General features: G+C 32.3%; 2 protein-coding genes and 1 long non-coding RNA gene across 26 annotated transcripts; 1 reads left to right on the top strand and 2 right to left on the bottom strand.

The window, feature by feature from the left end:
• Positions 1 to 3,374: 3,374 nt before the first annotated feature.
• On the bottom strand, positions 3,375 to 7,291 carry LOC107960416 (phosphatidylinositol transfer protein 3). Of its 23 annotated transcripts, none has more exons than XM_041113829.1 (9): positions 7,062 to 7,291; positions 5,991 to 6,058; positions 5,791 to 5,843; positions 5,591 to 5,674; positions 5,356 to 5,447; positions 5,038 to 5,214; positions 4,812 to 4,910; positions 4,497 to 4,742; positions 3,375 to 4,216 (listed from the first exon to the last, which is right to left on the bottom strand). In XM_041113829.1, the coding sequence occupies exons 5-9, from the start codon at positions 5,419 to 5,421 to the stop codon at positions 3,917 to 3,919; spliced, it is 888 nt and encodes a 295-aa protein (XP_040969763.1). In that variant the 5' UTR covers positions 5,422 to 5,447; positions 5,591 to 5,674; positions 5,791 to 5,843; positions 5,991 to 6,058; positions 7,062 to 7,291; the 3' UTR covers positions 3,375 to 3,916. The 23 variants fall into 23 exon arrangements, with proteins under 23 accessions (XP_040969763.1, XP_040969764.1, XP_040969766.1 ...); XM_041113830.1 differs by having other exon boundaries at positions 6,649 to 7,162; XM_041113832.1 differs by having other exon boundaries at positions 5,803 to 5,843; positions 6,644 to 7,162.
• Positions 7,292 to 8,172: 881 nt separating this feature from the next.
• LOC107960415 (uncharacterized) lies at positions 8,173 to 9,955 on the bottom strand. Of its 2 annotated transcripts, XR_001701167.2 has the most exons (3): positions 9,503 to 9,955; positions 8,835 to 8,912; positions 8,173 to 8,730 (listed from the first exon to the last, which is right to left on the bottom strand). It is a non-coding gene; the product is annotated as an uncharacterized lncRNA (long non-coding RNA). The 2 variants fall into 2 exon arrangements; XR_001701165.2 differs by having other exon boundaries at positions 8,835 to 9,955.
• Positions 9,956 to 11,441: 1,486 nt separating this feature from the next.
• Positions 11,442 to 16,996, top strand: LOC107960413 (uncharacterized). The gene is made up of 6 exons (XM_016896755.2): positions 11,442 to 12,583; positions 13,235 to 13,296; positions 13,382 to 14,615; positions 14,813 to 15,603; positions 15,687 to 15,798; positions 16,214 to 16,996. The coding sequence occupies exons 1-6, from the start codon at positions 12,427 to 12,429 to the stop codon at positions 16,825 to 16,827; spliced, it is 2,970 nt and encodes a 989-aa protein (XP_016752244.2). The 5' UTR covers positions 11,442 to 12,426; the 3' UTR covers positions 16,828 to 16,996.
• The last annotated feature ends 2,138 nt before the right edge of the window (positions 16,997 to 19,134 follow it).

A 19,134-nucleotide genomic window follows, 5' to 3' on the forward strand; every position in this document is an offset into this window, starting at 1 on the left:
TGGTATTTCATAATTTTTGCACCAAGTGAGTTAATCCTTGCCTTTTTCTTGTAATTTTTGTGTTTCTAAGACTTTTCAACTAGGTCCTACTATTAAATTCATTAGTTTTTTGATTTCATGGATGAAATTGAAAGTCACCATGGTTTAGTGCTGTAATTTTTTCATGAAATAGAATGAAATTAAAGCTTTAATTTGTTTATGAGATGATTTTATTAGGTAATTTCAATAGAAATTGATTTTTAGGACCTAATTGTGAAAATGCTTGGAATTAAAGTCTATTGCTGAAATTCTGATTCCTAAAGGTTGTAAACTAGTTTAAGGTGATAGAATAAAATATTAATTGAGAAAAATCAGTTCAATTGAGAGGCTAATTGAGTAGGGATGAAATTATCATTTATTAAAAGCTTAGGGGAAAAATGGTAATAAACAGCTTGCACAAAAACAGTTTGGACAGCAGCAGTAGACTAACTTTGAAAAATCACCATAAATTTTAGAAATATAATTAGAAGATGAAAAAAATATGGAATTAAAACTTATTGAGTCTAGTTTCTCATAGAAGAAATAGTGTAAGCAATGGATTTGTAAATTTTGAGATATAATGAATTTTGTGAGACAAGGTCAGAATGAATTTGGGTTCCCCTGTTCTGACTTTGAAAAATCATAAAAAAATTTAAGAAAAACAATTATGGGCTTAAATTTATATGTATAAAATTCTTAATGAGTCTATTTTTAAGAGAAACAAACGAGAACATCATTTGAATTATGTATGAAGAGATAATTAATTTTTAGTGAAGAAGGGTCAGAACTGTCTACAGCAGAACAGGGGTGACTTTAAAGAATAAACTGTACTGATTGGCTAAACCAAAAATTTTGAAAATTTTATGGTAAGAATATATGTGAGTCTAGTTTCAGGAAAAATTATCGGATCCTAATTTTGAGTTCTGTATCTCAAGATAAAAAGAATTTAGTGACTATGACTCAAGTAGATAGCTTTGAATGAACTATAAATAATAGTTGAATTATAAAGAATGTTGCATATGAATATGAAATGTATTAAATTGATAATTAAATTTATTTATTTAGATCCCGAAGATTCAAATACGAAGCTAGATCGAGGAAAGGAAAAAGTTCAGGATTAGTAGATTTTTTTTGTTTACAAACAAGTATCAAGGTAAGTTCGTGTAAATTGAATTATATTCTTAAATGCTTGAGATTGTATGTTATTTATGTGAATATGATTTGAATGTTCATTGTATGAAAATTTATGAAACATTGATATATTTGATAAAATGGGAAGAAATCCCGATTGAATGAAAGGAAAATTCGATGGATCTCTGAAAAGGAATTGACGGTAAAAAGGATCTAGCCCGGACGGGTGATCCTATCCTGATATAGCCCTCCCGAAGAATATGTGTAAAATGGATTTAGCCCGGACTGGTAATCCGAATTAGGGTCTGAATTTAGCCTGGACTGGTAATTCAGATCCAAGCTCATTAGAGTAATTGTCGTTGCAGGGGATTTAGCCTGGACTGGTAATCCCGCTACAAGGTTGAGGTTCGCAGGAGTGCGCTCTCTGAAATGGATATGTGCGCACATGAATATGAATTGACAGACCCGGAAATGTACACTAAAAGTGTATCTCTGAAAATCCATCGAAAATTCCAAGAAATTAAACGGGATAAATATGGAAAAATAACAAGGAAATGGAAATCATGGTATTGATGAGCTCATCAATCATAGTATATATTATTGGTACATGGAAATTATTGTACTAACTTGAATGTTGAGTTTGTGCATATTAGGGTAATAATGCATTGAATGGATATAGGAATGTTTATTGTATTGTATTGAAAATATTAGGTAAGTATAATTCTTGTTACATGAGCTTACTAAGCACAAAGTGCTTACCCCGTTTCCTTTTTCCCTATTTTGTAGTGTTAAGAGCTCGAAGGTCGGATTTGGTCGAAGACACATCACACTATCAACCTCAAGACTTCGGTATATAAAGAAACTTTATTTTGGAAATCAATGACATGTATAAGCTAATAAAGTAAATGATTCTGTGAAATGAGTGTAGAGTTAGCCATTGGTATGGTTAACAAACCTGGTTTTGGGTATGTGATGACGTTATTTTATAAATATGCATGAATTTATCTTGAAAATATGTTGAATTGGATTGGTTGATTTGGATTGGTCTCGATATAATATTGCAGGGAGGGTTAGATATCTATAAAGGGATTATATTGAGTTTTTTCTAAAAAAAAAAATTCGTAAACTCCGATAATACCTCGTACCCTATTCCGGCAATGAATACGGGTAGGGGTATTACACTATATTTGTCAATAATCCAACAAAAAATATTGTATTTGGGTAGAGCATGCCTTGGATTTACTTTCTAAGATGTTTTCACTTGTATTATTAATTTCAAATAAAATTTAATAACTTAGAACTAATGAAAAAATTTTATTTTGATTCTTTTCTTTAACGGAATTTTCATCTGAAAGTTATTTAGATTTAATTTTATTTAAGAGTCATCAAGACTTAAGATTAGATAGATATTTGTTTGAGAATTTGATTTAATTTACATTCAAATGTCTTTTAGACTTGATCTTGAATTAAAAAAGTCTATTTAAAAGGTTGTCAAAGCTTGATCTTTAAATACAAGAATGGAGAGAGTTTGAATCCAGGCGTTTTTAAGACTTGATATTGCATAGATGACTTTGCTTCAACGACCTTTTAGACTTGATATCGAAGAATAAGTTTTATATTCTTTTGTTTCAATTTGATATTTCAAAGGCCCTCTAAACTTGATTTTAAAATCAAGTTTAATCTCTTTTTTGTCGATTAATTAGGATTGAGGTTTAGTCCTTTTTTTTTTCAATTGAACAAAAGTTTTTTGTCGATTGAACAGTTTTCTTCGTAACTGATTATGCGACGTTTTTCATAAATCTTCTAAGTTTCTTGTGCAAAATGATCTAAGGTGACTCTTTTCATAAATCCAGTAAATTAAGTAAAAAAAAAAAGGCTTCTTTTATAATATTTCTCACTTTAAATGATATAAAAAAGTAGACTCTTTTATTTATTATTTAGATCATTTATTTAAATTAACTAAAAAATAATATTTTTATAAAAGAGCTCTAAAATATTTATTTTGGAAAAGAATTTGGATTAGGTCCAAATCTTAAATTTGACATTGTTTGAAGGGTTTACCTCCAACCCGAATAAGACTAGATTAAAACTGTAAAATGAATCAAATCACTTTTAATTATAAAAAATATATATGTATTTGTTTATTTTTCTACTAATTATTAATTTAATTAAAGATGGGTGAAAATGAAAATGTCCTACTACATATGCAGTTATGAGCTCGCCCATTGAAAACGTTGCACCAACGAGTTATTTTTCAATACATCATTATCAAATTCAAGTACTATCATAAATCATACTGAACTGAATTTCATGGATGAGCCTTAAGGCTCAAACCTTATTCCTTTTAGACCCTATAAACTTTAGCCATCAAAGCTTATTTGCATCTCCAACCTGCTGTGGGCTTACTTTGTAGTGGCTCGTTTTTCTTCTTGTAGCAGAATTTCATGCTTCTTTTTGGACAGAATCAAATTCACAAAATCTTACTATGTTTTACGTGTTAGGTTTAGATTTGGCAACTTCCTTGTAGGCATCTCACATGCATGCTTCTCTTTACTAGATATAGGAGGGTAAAGGCGGTGGCAGGTACCGTACATCATCGGGGGAATGACAGAAAATAATCCCCATGCATCACTTGCAGGGGTAGCCCCTGTTAGTCAAAAAGGACATTTCACTGCTTCCTACCTGCTGCTCACTTTTCAGTCGCATAGACAATATACATATGTATATATGAATTTTATTCCTACATAACTGGCATAAGGCAGGTAGATCAACTGGCTGATGGTGCAAGGCAGACTGGCTCTGGAGCAACGTCGGATCCAGAGTGCCTGTTGCCGATACATTGGAGTTTATCATCAAATCCCCACAAATTGGCAGACTTGATATCATCCTGGCTCATCTGTTTCGAGAATTCTTCATGGTTGTACTCCAATACAGCCTTTCCTCCGAATTCAGTTGGTAGATTTTCCTCGTCAAAATACGATCTCATCAGCTCCACGCTCTCTGTATTCTTAGGGTACACAAACTTCACCTTTTGGAAGGTTTTTGCATCCATGAAGTACTTAACAATCTGCAAAAAACGAAAGCAAAGCAAGTTGATTACTATTTGAGAATAGATCAATCAGTATGAGCTGCAATTTATAGTGCAATGCATCAATATCATCTCATTTAGCTTCACAAACCTTGGTTTAAGCATTATTAAACATGACTAAGCATAAATAGAAATGTCCAAAGACATGAAAGGGAGAACGCTGGAGTTTTAGTTTTCAAAAAATAGGGTTCAACCTTGGCATCCTCTAACATACACAAAAATACGAAAGGGAAAGTTGTTAAGTGGACAGAACTCAAACCTTCCAGAATGCTTCAAAAATTCTCGGGGGATTGTAGAGAAATGCTATAGCCAACCTCTCGGGGTAGTGGTTTTGTAATAGATTAATAGTGTCGCGAGCCGACTTGATGGGCACGCTTGTGCTCAATGTCCACCCAGTAAAGTCTATCAACCATGCCATCTGTTCTTGGGTCTCTGGAAGGTTTAGGATTGCATTCTCTATCAGATACACCAAATGGCGAAGCTGATTGTCCAACGATGTGGTGTTCTGCAACATTTCAGTCCATGTTAGTAACTAAAAAAGTTTTTGGTTTTCGTTCAAGTTTAAACCTATTACCTGCTTTCCTGGTCGCAGTATAAGAACTGTTCTACCATGTCGGTCATGAAAGCTTGCCCTGTATACTTTTCCAGTCTCGCCTTCCACTGCAACTTCGTGCTGCAACCAAACATCAAATTTGGTTAGGCAAAATATATTCTTAAACACAAGCTATTCATTACTATTATATCAATCACCATTCACCAATATTCAACTCTCTTTATGAACATTGAACGTAATAGCTTACCCAACGTATTTCCTCAGGCTTATAGGTGGATCTCCATTTTATGGTCTCTTCCAGCATTTTCTTCGATTTATCAGCATTCCAGTTTCTTGCCTCCAAGTATCTCCTCAAGCAGGCATCAGTACAATATTTCAAACTTCGACCAGACAGTGGTCCGATTGCAGCTTGAAGCTCCTTGATCTGATTGTATTTCCGCATTACAGCAACTATTAACCAACTATTAAGCACAATCTAAAGACTTGAGTAAAAAAAATTTTGAGTAGACAGCACAAAGGTTTTCCCATAAATTAAATAACTCACTAATTGGTCCAACTTTATTACCTTGGATTCTTGCTGCAAAGAATCATTCTCCTTCTTGTGATGTGAATTGCTCCATCTACTAAACATTGTGACTAATACTAGAATCTAAGAACCTAGGTCAACCAGCATTACGTTGCGTAAGATTTGGGACCTCTAATTTGGAATTAATCAACTGAAATGGCTGGTAAACTGCTTTCCGAAGTAAAATAAAAAATAAAAAATAAAAAAATAAAGATTTGAGAAAGGAGAAATTAACCTATTCAACTTAGCAGTGAAAGAAATTGCAGAGAAAATATGCTTCCACTTCCTCCCCACCCAAAAATAACCAGACAGTTACAGTCTAAGAGGAACACATAAAAATAAAAAAAATAAAAAAAAACCAAAATAGAGCAAGAAATCAATAACTTCATTGTAATATTCACCCACAATAAAGTATAAAAAGAAAGCAAACTTTACCAAAGATAACACCTTCAAGACTGCAAGTCAAGCCGCTAACAGAGCATGCATGCCTGGATCACAAGAATCAGCAGTGAATTACAGCTGCAGCTATGTCATTGAAATGAGATGAACATTGCGAAGTGCCTGGACCTGCTATTAGATGCTACAATGGAAAAAAAAATTAGGGGAACAGAAGATAGTGCTGCAAAATCACATACACGGATGAGGCCTGGGACACCACGCCTCAGAAGACCCACCCACCAGGTTTCATTTTATTCCATCAGATCTGTTGACATCAAAATCACCATTAACTAGCCTTTTCCTTATGGATCGATTCCGCGAGAGTTAACTTGCAGTCGTATAAAAAGCAGTAAAGGTTTAGACTTGTTCACGCAATTTACAAAGTTAAATCAACGGAAGAAGCATGATTCAACAAACTGCTACAAACTTACAGAAGAAGACAGAATAACATCTGATGAATTCTGATCTCATAAAACAGAATAGCAACAGAGTTTTAATTTAAATGGAAGAAAATAAGTATAAGATTCTTTATTCCATAACGCCCACACGTCACAAAGGAGGGAGCAAAAGATGATGCCTTTGACACCGTCCTAACTAGTAACAATAAACGCTTGGCTTGTCCTAGTCTTTACTTCAACTACTTTGGCCAAAGCCTAGTGCTTGTTCCATCAACGTAATAAAAGCTTTATTTTTATAATAGAAAACATGTAAGAGTTAACTCCAATAAAAAGTAACCCAGAAAAGCTTCTGCATTATTAAAAAAAAGTCAATATCGAAAGAGAAAGGAAATGAAATATAGATCAAAAAATACAAAGAAAAAAAAGGCAGCCAAATATGCGGGGGAGAAAACCTAACAAAAAAGAAAACCCAATAGCTGTGCTTCAGAAGTGGCCTGTGAAAAGAAACAGGGCAAAAACTCTGTTCTGCTATAGAGAGAAAGGGAAAAGAAAATGAGACGGGTGGATGTTTGATCAGGAAAGTGGCATGGGCTTCTAAAACACGAGCAGGTAGCTAATTCAACAGGAAGATTGAAAGTTAAAAGTTTAAATGATCGGATCTTGATTAGCCAACTTTTATGGCTTTAGCTTCTTTCTTTTCGGGTGTTGAGAAAGTGCTACGGCCACATTTTGTCGTCGTTTTGTGGGAAATAGCATAACTGATGCATTAAGCTTTTCAGTAAACAAGGAAATGATTCAGACATACAGGGAAACAATGTCAACATTATTACATAGTGGACAGAATGGAAAGCAAGAGTGGAAAATAAATACAATGGAAACAGCAAATCGGGATTGAAAATGGATGGTCGGCCGCCACCGACTAGACTAATGGCTTTCCAAAAGGAAAAGTCTCCATAAACACGTGGCCTGTCAATTCATCCGTGCGAGCTTCTCTTTTTCTTCTTTATAGATTTTTTCTTCTTGTCCTTGGCCTTAGATTTTCCACGCCATTCCAGAAGTACCAATGTCGCTTTGCAATCGTATTACTTCTAAAAATTAGAGATAACGTTTTAAATTTTACCATAGCCTATTGTTCTTATAGATTTCGATTTGAAAAAATAATAATATGTTTAGAGTTTGAGTTGAATTTAATTTTATAATTTAAAAGACTCAAATTACTTAAATAATAGATTAGTGAAAATAGATGTTTAAATATGATTAAATTGATCTCTTTTAATTAAAATTATAAAAAAATCCAATTCGAATTTTATTTTACCAATTGACCATAGAATTAATCATATTGTAATAAAATTTTAATTTGATATTTTTAAATTTTTTAAATTAACCAGAATAATTTCACTCAATTAATCTGAAATTTCCTTACATTCACCCCTACATTTTTGTTTGTTGGACACAATTTATTAAAACAGCATGTTATTGTGTTGAAACAAAAAACATTTAGGTTCGACGAAAAGATAAACCTGATTTCGTCTATTTTGTTATTTTTAGATCTATCGAATATTTTTGCATGTATATTTCTCATCAAAAGTTGGAATTAAAACCATAAGAAATTAAGGATCCAGGTGGATTCGAACCACCAGCCTCCCAAACAACAATGTTTGAGCGCTCTGCCGGTTTTGAGCTTATGGATCCATATTAAGGACGACAGATGTACGGCCGAATTCCTACGACACCTAATAGCCCATAAGACATGTAAGTTAGTTAAATATAAGGCCCCAAAAATTGAGCTTTTCAGCCTACACCGGACTTAAACCAATACAAACAAGTGACTCGCATACAATAAGCCACTGGCCAACGTACCAACAAGCAAGTTGAAACTTGAGCTATTCCACAAATTGTAAGTAAAATGGTCCTTTATTTTTAAGTTTTTTTTCGCCCTTACCACCATTTTATCATAACAAACGAAAAATAACAAATGGGATAAAAAAATACAGTTATGTCGATGACTTCAATGCCAACTTTCATAAAGACAGCATTAAAGAATATCAGTCTACAACAAAAAGAACAAACCAAAATAGTAAATTGGAGTCAAAGATTGAGAAGTTCCAGATAACTCAAAAGAACATTATTACAAACTTCTCGATTTCCATGTCTGACTGCAGTGTAGGATGAACTTTGGTTACATATAGCATTGGTGTTAAAACTGCCGAAGTTTTTTACCGTCAGCAATCCTAAAGTTATATTGTCCGAAAATGTCATGCTAAGTCCCCAAAATGATTAGACAAATCGTGAAACTTAAAACATAAAAAACACAAGAGGAAAAAGACTTGTACATATTACCAGTGTCTTTGAAGTTCGAAAGTGAACCAAGATATCAACAGAACCTTTTTAGAAAAGGTTCATTCAAGTCGTATGGTTTGATGCTTCTAATGATGTAGAGTTGTGGACTAGATATCATAAAAGGATTCACCAAATTGACAATATTTGGGGCAAGCTTCTTTTCCTCTGCAAATGAGCTTGCATAAGGTGCTTAAGCTTTCTGAAGAAGTGAGTTTATCTCATAGTCAACTCAACAAGTTAATACATATGCCATCAACAGATAGCTAATGTAAAACAAAAATAAAGATCCAAGAAGTTCCTCACCTTTCAAAGGGGAATTAGGAAGCACGAGAATATAAAAACCTCTAAACTGCTTCACCATCAATATAAAGTTGCCACAGCCTCGATTGCAAAGGAAGCCATTAGTTGGATCAATGAAGCAGACAACTTATGAAATAATATATTGATCCATAACCAGCAATGCTAAAATAAGAAGACCCAGTCTTCCTAACAATTTACAATGGACCAATACCACTTCTCTTACAACAAACTACTGGGAATTCTGGACAGTAGAGGACCAACACCCATGGGTTATAATAAAAAACATTCACTTTAAGTTCATGTTCTATCAAAAGGTAGTAACTAGATGCTGAAGTAGCATCTATACTGATTACATCACCACAATTCACAGGGGCATTTATTTAACCTCAATTTACAATCATATATAAACAAGAACATTTGAAAGTATGAAAAGCATAGCACTGATATAAACACAACTATCGCATAGAGATATTAATAAAACGAGAACCAGGAAGGACATGCGGTATAATTTTGGTGAAAAGCGTAGCAGTGAGATAAACACAACTATCGTCTATATAGAGATGTAAACGGGTAATATAATTAAACGTCGGTATCAACTCAAAACCAGGAATGACCCGATTGTATAAATAGCTTTGAACATTTTGGGTTAAAATTGAAATGAAGGAATGTACCTTGTTCGTTGCAGTTGCAATTGCAGTCTATCAAATGGGCATGCTTCAATTGCGAGCAGTAATGCATGGATTTACATAAAAGAACGAATCACAAATAGGCAACCGGAGATGCAGGAGACAAGTAGAAGAGACAATAATGCCAAGACAGAAAGGGGGCAGAGCCGGGGGAAAATAAAATTATATATATCCCGTGCCAATCCCCACCCCCCCCCCAAAAACAAAGAAAATTAAAATTTTATTAGGGTTTATGACCTGCCATGCAAGCGCACCTGTCATGGCAAAGGTCTGATAACACCAAAATCAGTCAGTGTTTCTTTTCCCTCAAAATTTTCACCTCTTATGTTAATTTCACACACTCGATCCTTCGACTCTAATAGCAACTACAGTCTAATAAGATTACAAAAGGAGTTCCATATAACAAAACGAAGACTACCTTTAAATTAGGGGCTCTTGCTTAAGGGACAAGCACAAAAGAAAAAGAAATTAGGGTTCATAATTTTATAGATCAAAAACTAATTATTTAAATTTAGACTAATTATTCTTCAATCAAAAACTAAAAAAAATGGGTCTTGGTTTATTTTAGGTATATTTTAACGTATTTATATATTAATTTTTTTGAAACTTTATATATATTATTTTTTTATATCATATTTTTTTACGTTACTTATTTTATATAAATTCTTGTAATGTGTTGGTTTATTAATTAAATATATTAAAAAAATAAAATTATTTTATATCAACAAGTATTGACATAGTGATATGATATATTACATTTCTAATGAAACAATGCAATTCGACTCTTAGAAGTAACATTATTAAAAAAGATAATTAATTTATTTAATGTTTAAATGATATATTTAAAGGCATTGCTCCCACATTCATTAGGAAATTAATTTTGGTGAAAATTCGATTTGTTTAAAAAGAGAAATTTAATTTTTGTTTTATTTTTAAATGATAGCGATTATTTATATAAAAGATTGAATTGTGTATTTACACCAATTTCGTAGTCATATTCGACCTCCCCTGAACAATTACTATAATTTGGATTTAATAATTAATAATATAAAATATATTGATATTATATTTTATGAATACAACTTTTAAGTATTATTATTTAATAAATTTAATTTGAAATTAATCTATATTAGATAAGGTGTTATTTGATAAATTGAAAAAAATTGTAAGTGTTGAAAAATAAATGTTGAAAAATTAAGTATTGAAAATTTAACTATTGAGTTTAAGTAATAAAATTGTTTGATATATCACTTAAAATTAATTATTGAGTATAATTAAATTGTTTGATAAATATAGATTGTTAAATATTGAATTGGCTCGTGTACTTGACAAAGATGATTTCTAAGATATTAACTATTAAATTTAATGGTACCAAAGTTGTGTTATCTTTATTTTTTTAAAATGTGGTTATTAATGTAAAATGGAATTATTACTTGAGCATATTAATTATCATTTAATTAATATTAGAGGTATATACCAATTAAAATTCAAGTTTAACTTTATAAATAGTACCATGTAATTAAGTATATTCAATCAAGTAGCATTTAAGAAAAAGTACCTTAACAAATGGAGATTTTTAATAATAATAAGAGAATTATATAAAAAATAAAGAATTAAAATCATGTTTCTTCAAAAAATATAATATTGAATCATATTTGAACAACATTGAAATCAAAGAATGATTGATGATTAAATTAATTGATATGACATAATATGATATTATTTTTTATATTTTTTTTATAAATTTATATTATGTAAAACAAGCACTTAAAACTAGTTTTTTTTTATCTATAGAAGATGAAAAATGTTTTGTGAGTTTATTTTGAAAAGAAAATTAAATTTCAAATAATTGTTTTTTAATTACTATTATTAAAAATAGTATTTAATTTAAATATTTTTTCTATCTATCATCAACTAACATTATAATTTGCTCTCTTTTTTTACTCATATAATTCCAAATTTATAAGAAAAATTATCATTAAACAACACTTAAAAATTAAAGGCCTAAATTTACATACAACACAACATTAGAAAATTTAAAAAACCAATCAATTTGTAGTCTGAGAAGACCGTTCTCTTTTAACTGGAACTTATCATTCAATACTAGATGCCCCTTCGCCCATTTCTTGCTTCTTTGATAATGGTGGGGTCAGTTTAAAGCTCCAAAAAACTGCTCCTATTAGCACACCCGCTCCCTCTCATTCTCAACATCACCTTTTCAAAAGCCTGCCATTCTTATCTTACGACAAAATAAGAACCAAATCGACTGCTTCATTGTAGAGTGCACAACTTTTATGATTTCGGATACCAAAGAAACAATAAAGATAGTGTGAAAGAGTGGCAAGATAGATACCTTTCTTTGTGTGAAAGAGTGGCAAGATAGATACCTTTCTTTTCCCTTCAAAATTCCGAAGTTCCTTTTTAGCGTTCCCGTAATGACATGTGCCCATGGCTATGGGCGATGATGCTTATTGAGCATCAGTTTGATGCAAAGGCGTTTCACGTGGCTAAAGGGAATGAAGATGGACTGGGAATATTAAAGAAGCCCTTGGGATGGAAGCCCTTTGAGTGAAACTTTCTGTCATTTGCTTGTATTATAATCATAATCATAATCATAATCAGAGTCGGGGATACTCGTGATAGTTATAGAGAACATCTAGAAAGAAAAAAGGAGAGCTAACATTCATGTTTACCCATCTAAGATACATTTTCAACCTCCATTTTGATTGACCACGAGGCTAGACCTTCCCAACTCACCCAACTTTGAAACGAACTTTCCAACTAGAAAAAGAAACAAAACAAAAAAAGCATTCCTGTTCCTAGTTCCCACCACTTATCTGTAGTAGGAAAAACACAAAATAAAGAAATCCTATGTTGAGAGTTGAAGGTACCTTGTTGAGAGTACCAACATGGCTATGAGATCGGATTTTGCACAGAAGCTGTTAGATGACCTTCGGTTGCGGAAGGAACGGATGGCTGCCTCTCAGAGCTCAAAGGGTACAAATCCAACGGTTGCAGTTGAGCATTTTCCTGAAACCTACGCAATAAGCACCAGTAGTGGAACATGTATTAAATAACAAGTTTACAACATCGTTCAACAAATCAGTTTAAAACCCTGCAATAAAAAATCTTGTGGATCATGATTCTTTTTCAATTTCTTCTAGACATTAGAAAAACTGGAGGCATTACTTATGCACATTTCAAAGCTAATTAATGCTAATGAGAAAACGATCATTCAAATATGCAAATCAAGCATATGCGATTGATGAAATGCATAATTTGAGCATTAACCACTGTTCTTTGTTTTCTTTCCCATATGGAAATACATATTGTTAATTGTATTCCCTTACCTAACAAAACCAGCCTCGTGATTAAGCAACAATTCTTTTCTCTTGGAGACATTGATTGAAGAAGCTAAGACAGTGAGGAATCTTTTGCACTTTTGCTTTAAACGGTATCAAGTTTTGTCTGGTATAGGTTGTATTCAGCATAACTGCTCCTCTCCTACCCTCTTCCAGAATCCAGACTAATATCTAGAAGACCATGTTTGAAAAGCATTGCATGTAAATAAAACTTAAGAGATGATAAAACAGTTTATTTCACATGAGAATATAAAGACTAGACTCATGATAATGGAGCTTTAGTTGGCTAGCAAAACCCATCAATAAGCAACAGAAATGCATAATTTGCTTTGTTCCTTTTATTGCACTTGAGCAGATGCATATGCTTACTCCAAGACAGCCTATAAATCATCCAGGGAATCAAAGACACTCAAAACAGTAAGTTTCCAAAGATCAAGAGTAGTGATCGGTTCCTGCATCATATTAATTATTTCATTTAGTTAAAATGTTTGGCTTCATGCAGACTGGTTTTAGAGTTGGAAGCACACAAAAGATGGCTAGTGGAGGCAGGAAATCAGACACCACTGAGAAGGTATCGAATCAAATTGTTCCTTTTGGTAGAGGCCAGAAGTCAGAACAAATAGGAAATCTGTCAATGGCCCTGGCTTTTGAAATTGGAAATGGTGGAAAGCTAAGAGCAGAGTCTTCGGGCAAAAGTTCAATTTTCAGTTTTCTGCATAGCATGGGTAGGAAACAGATGGGTTACAGGAAGATGGAAAGAAGAAACAGTAGTGTAAATAGTCATAAACCTTCAAGTAGCCAACTACCTACTCTCTCACATCTCCATATTGAAGAAATATCAAGGGGTGTACAAAAGTTGAATCAGATCCTCAAAGCCTGCTCTAATGGACTCAACTTTGACAGATATTCAATAGAAATTGGAAGGGAACTATTAAAAGGAGCAAGGGATTCAGAGGAATCTCTAGGGATGCTCGTAAAACTGCAGGAGGATTCAGAGTACATGATAAGGCCACGGAGAAAAAGTCGGATAACATTGCTAGAGGAGGATGAAGATGATGATGAGAACACTGTCAAAATAGTTGATCAAATGCAATTGGGAAGACCAAGATTTTCGAATTATAATGACATTCAAGAAGTTGCAAGGACTGATCTCAGGCTGAGGCTGGCAGCTCTTACCTACTCTTCAGATGTTAGTGACTCCAAGCATAAGAATGATGTTCTAGCTTCCTCAAATTCACATTCTCACAAGCGATTAGTTAGCTATGTTCCAGACACCAAATCTAACACTGCGTTCTCCGAACAAAGCCGCTCCAGTTCAGTGCACTTCAAACAAGGAAAGTCCAGAATTTCAAATGTAATCACGACACTGATGGGGCTTGATGAACATCCCAGAAACATAGATTCAAAGGTCACCAAAAAGGTGACGGGAAATCAAAAGGTAGTAGGAGTGGTTACAAAGACACCAGCAAAGGATACCAAGAAGGCTGAACAAGGAACAAAAGATTCTGCAGCGCTGGCTCATCATCTCCCACCAGTAAAAGAAAAGGCAACAACAGCCAGCAAGACTCCATTGACTCAGGACAAAGTTACGGCACAAGCTGGAAAAACTTTGACAACTAGAAATGGCAGCACAAGTGTTGCCGCTCATGACAAATTACCACCACAAAAGAACTTCAAAGACAACAAACCAGTGACGAGCTTGAGAAAAGCCTTGATCGAGGTAGACAAACAACAAGGTGACATTGCCCACTTGAATCTTAACTCTGGAAATAAAAAGGAAATCCAGGAAAAGGAGAGCCGAACAGAATAGTATAAAGTGCAGGGAAAAGAAGGGCATTGAAAGAATTGACATAAAGAAACCATTTCTCATTCTCAAGGATGGGATGCAGCACATGATACCACATGTGCAAAAAACATCAGAATTTGCACTAAGAGAAGCCAGAGTATAGCGAATGCATACCTCAAAGGGAAAGCAGACATGCTAACAAGCTTCTCCTAGGCAATCAACAAAAGCTGCAAAGTAATCATGGATTTCAAGAGGTGCAAATGCTCCAAAAATCAGAGCTTCGTGGCAAAAAGCAACAGTCAGAACTGAAGGAAGAACAAAGTACTGAACAGATATTGCGGAGGAAGAAACAAAAGGGAAATGAACTATTCTCCAAACCAATGTCAGGTGCCACCAATTTGCAAAAGAAGCAGCCACAAATGAAACAAGCAGAAACTAGTAGGAAAGGCCCCAGCAAACATATTGATGTAACAAAATTAAATGGATTCCCAGATGGCAGGCACCACCAAAACCTAGCCAGGACTGGGAGTTCAAAAATTAAAGGTTCATTAGACAGAAACTCTGGTCAGCATTACACTCAAGGAGTTATTGAATCTGAATCTCTAAAAGATCAAAACCTGTTTGCCGTGGATGAGAAACCTGTTCAAGGGCAAACAACAATGAAGGCAAGAACCATAAATGTGTATAAACATGGGAGTTCCATTTCACAAGATACGGAAAAGGCAAGGCAGGAGAAACTTGCTATCTCAAGCGAAGCAGATCAAATGAAAACCAGCAGGTTTGAAGAAGTGGAACCACAGATCATTAGATCCAATAAATCAGTAGCAAGCAAACAAATATCAAGTGTAGAAGCACAGAAAAATTCTATTTTGTGCAGTCCTCTAGAAGATGGATGCCAAAGCCTAAATGAACTACAAGCTTTGGCTTGGAGAGAGAGTGTAAGATCCCCTAACCAATTATCGGATGAAGCCACTTTTGTACTTATTGGTGGAGCCAAAATAACTCTCTTCGTCTCATGCAGTGTCAAAATAGATCAGTGCCATTGGTTACAAAAGAACAGCAAGATCAAGAACCTGATTTTGGCAAAGACGAAGAGCTCAAGTTTAAGAACAACATATCTGAACCACTACATGGTAAGTACAATTTTGAACCCAATGCCTATTTTCACATTTTCAAAAGATGACCTTTATCCATTATTATTTTATGAAATGCTTTTATTTAACTAAAAAGGACTATGAACATTAGCTTAGACCAATTTCTATGATTTTGAGATAAATGTTCATTAGCACGCCCAATGAGACAAGCACGTATAGATGACCATGCATAAGGTGCCCTGTTTTATTATATATGGAGACTGAATCATAAAAGGTTGACTTATCTATATTATCCAGTTCTCTTGAGAAAACCTTAATTTACTTCCAATCTTTCAAACAATTAAGTCCATAGTAGTGGCAGCATCAGATGCTTCTTTTAATGTTTCGCCTTGGGTGGGTGGTTTGGGAAGGGAGGAAGAAAGAAGATTATCTGCTAAAGTTTATTGCATTTCAGAAACTCGTGAAGAGAGTAGAGAAATGCCTTGCACCCCCCAGTCGCAGCATCAAAGAACTTGTGATTCAGAGATGCCAGAACCACTGACAGAGAGTGAAAATCACCCCGAGGAGATACGTACGAAAAGTGTACAATTTATGAACACAGCAGAAGCACTTTTCAAACTCAACATTCTTCATACAAACAGTCACAACCATCAGGACCAAGAGAGCAAGCTCGTTTTAGACTGTGGCTACGAAGTAATGAAGAGTGAAGGAATAAGGCAGGAGCTAAGTGTTCACCCATTTCTAAAGGTAACTATCATTCCAAACAAGAAGAAAACTTTGGATGAATTGGTCAAGCAAATGTGTGAAGACATCGATAAGTTGAAATTATACAGAAGGGGCCGAAGAGAAAATTCCCCCTTCGAAGACTATCTACCAAAAATGCTTGAAGCCGATGTGAACAACAAGGAACCTCATCTGAATTGTATGTGGGACATGGGTTGGAACAGCATGATGTTTGCATTTCTCGAGAAAGATTATGTTGTAAGGGATGCAGAGAAGTATGTGCTTAATGGACTTCTAGATGAGATGACCAGAGATCTTTTCACAGGCGTAAGTGTTTCAGTTTAACTGTAATATTCTCTCAGAAAATCCAAATTATTTAAGCAAATTGATTTAACATTTCTGTTTGTATCTTATAATGACTTACATATTTAAGATTGTTATGTACAAAAATATAGAGCGGATTAATACTTGTTTTCGTTTTGAATTCATTGTAGATAGCAAGAGAATGTACAAATCTAAATATTATATTGATCCACATTATCTAAATAAGCATGCATGCGCATGCATATAAGGAGTCCTTAAATTTTCACAATGTTAAACTGAAGATACGTACCAGACAATAAAAAACAGAAAAAATAGTACATACGGTAATTTTCTATCTTCGAATATAAAGTTAAAAAGATTTCATTAACAATATATCAAATAAAATTTCCTATAATTTAATTGTTAACACCATTCTTTTTTTGCTAAATTTGTTAGCTTATTGTTTTAAAATATATAAAAAAAATCATTTGGTAGTCATATAACTAAAAAGAACATTGTACTGAACTTAGATTTAACAAAATAATTTTAACAATGTTAATAAATTAAATTAAATGTTAAAATTTAAAAGATAAAAAATTAAATTCCTAAAAATAAAATTATAATAATTAAATTCTAATTTTACGAAGAAGATAAAAACTTGTGAAATATTTTAACCACAACAACATCAATTAATAAAAATATGACACATAGCATATTTTTATTGAATGCCTTGCATTTTCAGTAAAATGGGATTAAAATAATATTTTGTGACCACTTCTACAAAAGAAAACACATGACGTGGAGTCAGACGCAAATACCAGTCGGGGGAGGCACCCCCCAAATTTTGTAAACTCTTTTAGGCGGTTTGAGTTTTGAATTTTTTTTATTTACTTTAATATTATAATTAATGTTAAAAAAGAAGAAGAAGATAAATTTGTATTTAGTTGCCAATGTTTTTTAAAGTTTTATTTAAATTTGATTTTTTTATAAAATTTTATAATTTTTAATGATAAATTTAGTAATATTTTTTTAATTTAATCTGATTGAAGTAATATAAAGTAGTATTTAAATATTAAGTTGAAAAAAATAAAATTTAATAATTACAATATTTAAGTATAAATAGTATTTAAATATTAATTAGATAAAAATAAACTTAAATAATTATAATATATAATACAAATCGAAAAATTCACTTATTTTATTTTTTTAAAAATTTTAATGATCAAAATTATCCTAAATTTAAAAATACATTGTTCATAATAAATCTAGCCCTCAATATGTATATTTTATATAAAATTTGAGCTCCTTATCAATAACTTTGGCTTCGCCCCTATTTAGAGTGTATATATATATTTCGTACAAGACAAGTTTAATATGTCTTTATTGTGGATTAAAAATATAGGTTAAAATAATAATTTTAACATTAAAGTAGATATTTGTTAAGAATAAACATCATTATAATATATTAAAAACACATTAATATTATTTATTATCTAATCAAGATAAACTTATAAAATACCATTATATCTTCAAGTTATTTGGGAACCAACTGTTATAGTTTAATTTTTTTTTAAATTTAATCAATATTTTTTAATATATATCAAATAGAAAATATTTGATTAGTTAATAATAAAATGACATATCATCACTTGTATAAAACAAAAAATATTAAAGGGTTTAAAATACAAGCAATTCTTATATTTCTTAAAAATAAATATTAATTATAATCGTTAAACATAAACAAATACAAAAAAAATTAAATACGAAATTTGGAATCCAAAACCTCAATCATAATCCGAAATCCAAAAATCTAAACCTAAAATCTAAAAGCCGAAAGAAAAAAATAATTATACATTAATATTTAATTATGCTTAATAAAATTAATATCCTTTATTTTAACATCATTCAATTTTTTAATTTACACAGATGATAATATGCTATTTTATTATTAACTAATGGTATGTAAAACTAAACATATACATCAAATATTAATCTTATATTAAATATAGTGAAAAAATAAACATTCTAAAAATCATATTACCAATAAATCACATTTCCGCAATAGGAAAGTATAAAAAATCGTCTTAAAATATTTAAATATATAAAAAAATTAATTTAGAATTCGAAAACAAAATGATTAAATAATAAATCAAATTCGAACCGGTTTTGGAAACTTGGTGTTACTTATGGTTGAAAAATATTGGGCGTTGGTGGATTAATGTATTTGGTACCTAAAATCACTTTAATCGACGTAGGGTCATCTTTCTTCTTTACATGCTCAAATTATTTGGAAGTAGAAAACTTAATTTCGAAGGTTTAAATCACTTTAATATATGTGACCCAATTAGC

Source organism: Gossypium hirsutum, chromosome A05 (genome assembly GCF_007990345.1).
Source record: "Gossypium hirsutum isolate 1008001.06 chromosome A05, Gossypium_hirsutum_v2.1, whole genome shotgun sequence".
Classification (NCBI taxonomy): Eukaryota; Viridiplantae; Streptophyta; class Magnoliopsida; order Malvales; family Malvaceae; genus Gossypium; species Gossypium hirsutum.

What these genes read in the sequence shown, in the direction of transcription:
- LOC107960416 (XM_041113829.1), bottom strand. Translation starts at nt 5,421, where the DNA reads ATGTTTAGTAGATGGAGCAATTCACATCACAAGAAGGAGAATGATTCT. An exon ending in TACTGCGACCAGGAAAGCAG is followed by an intron (nt 4,743 to 4,811) that starts GTAATAGGTTTA and finishes GAAATGTTGCAG; the next exon opens with AACACCACATCGTTGGACAA. An exon ending in TTTTTGAAGCATTCTGGAAG is followed by an intron (nt 4,217 to 4,496) that starts GTTTGAGTTCTG and finishes CGTTTTTTGCAG; the next exon opens with ATTGTTAAGTACTTCATGGA.
- LOC107960413 (XM_016896755.2), top strand. Translation starts at nt 12,427, where the DNA reads ATGGCTATGAGATCGGATTTTGCACAGAAGCTGTTAGATGACCTTCGG. An exon ending in AAGCACCAGTAGTGGAACAT is followed by an intron (nt 12,584 to 13,234) that starts GTATTAAATAAC and finishes GCACTTGAGCAG; the next exon opens with ATGCATATGCTTACTCCAAG. An exon ending in AATCAAAGACACTCAAAACA is followed by an intron (nt 13,297 to 13,381) that starts GTAAGTTTCCAA and finishes GGCTTCATGCAG; the next exon opens with ACTGGTTTTAGAGTTGGAAG.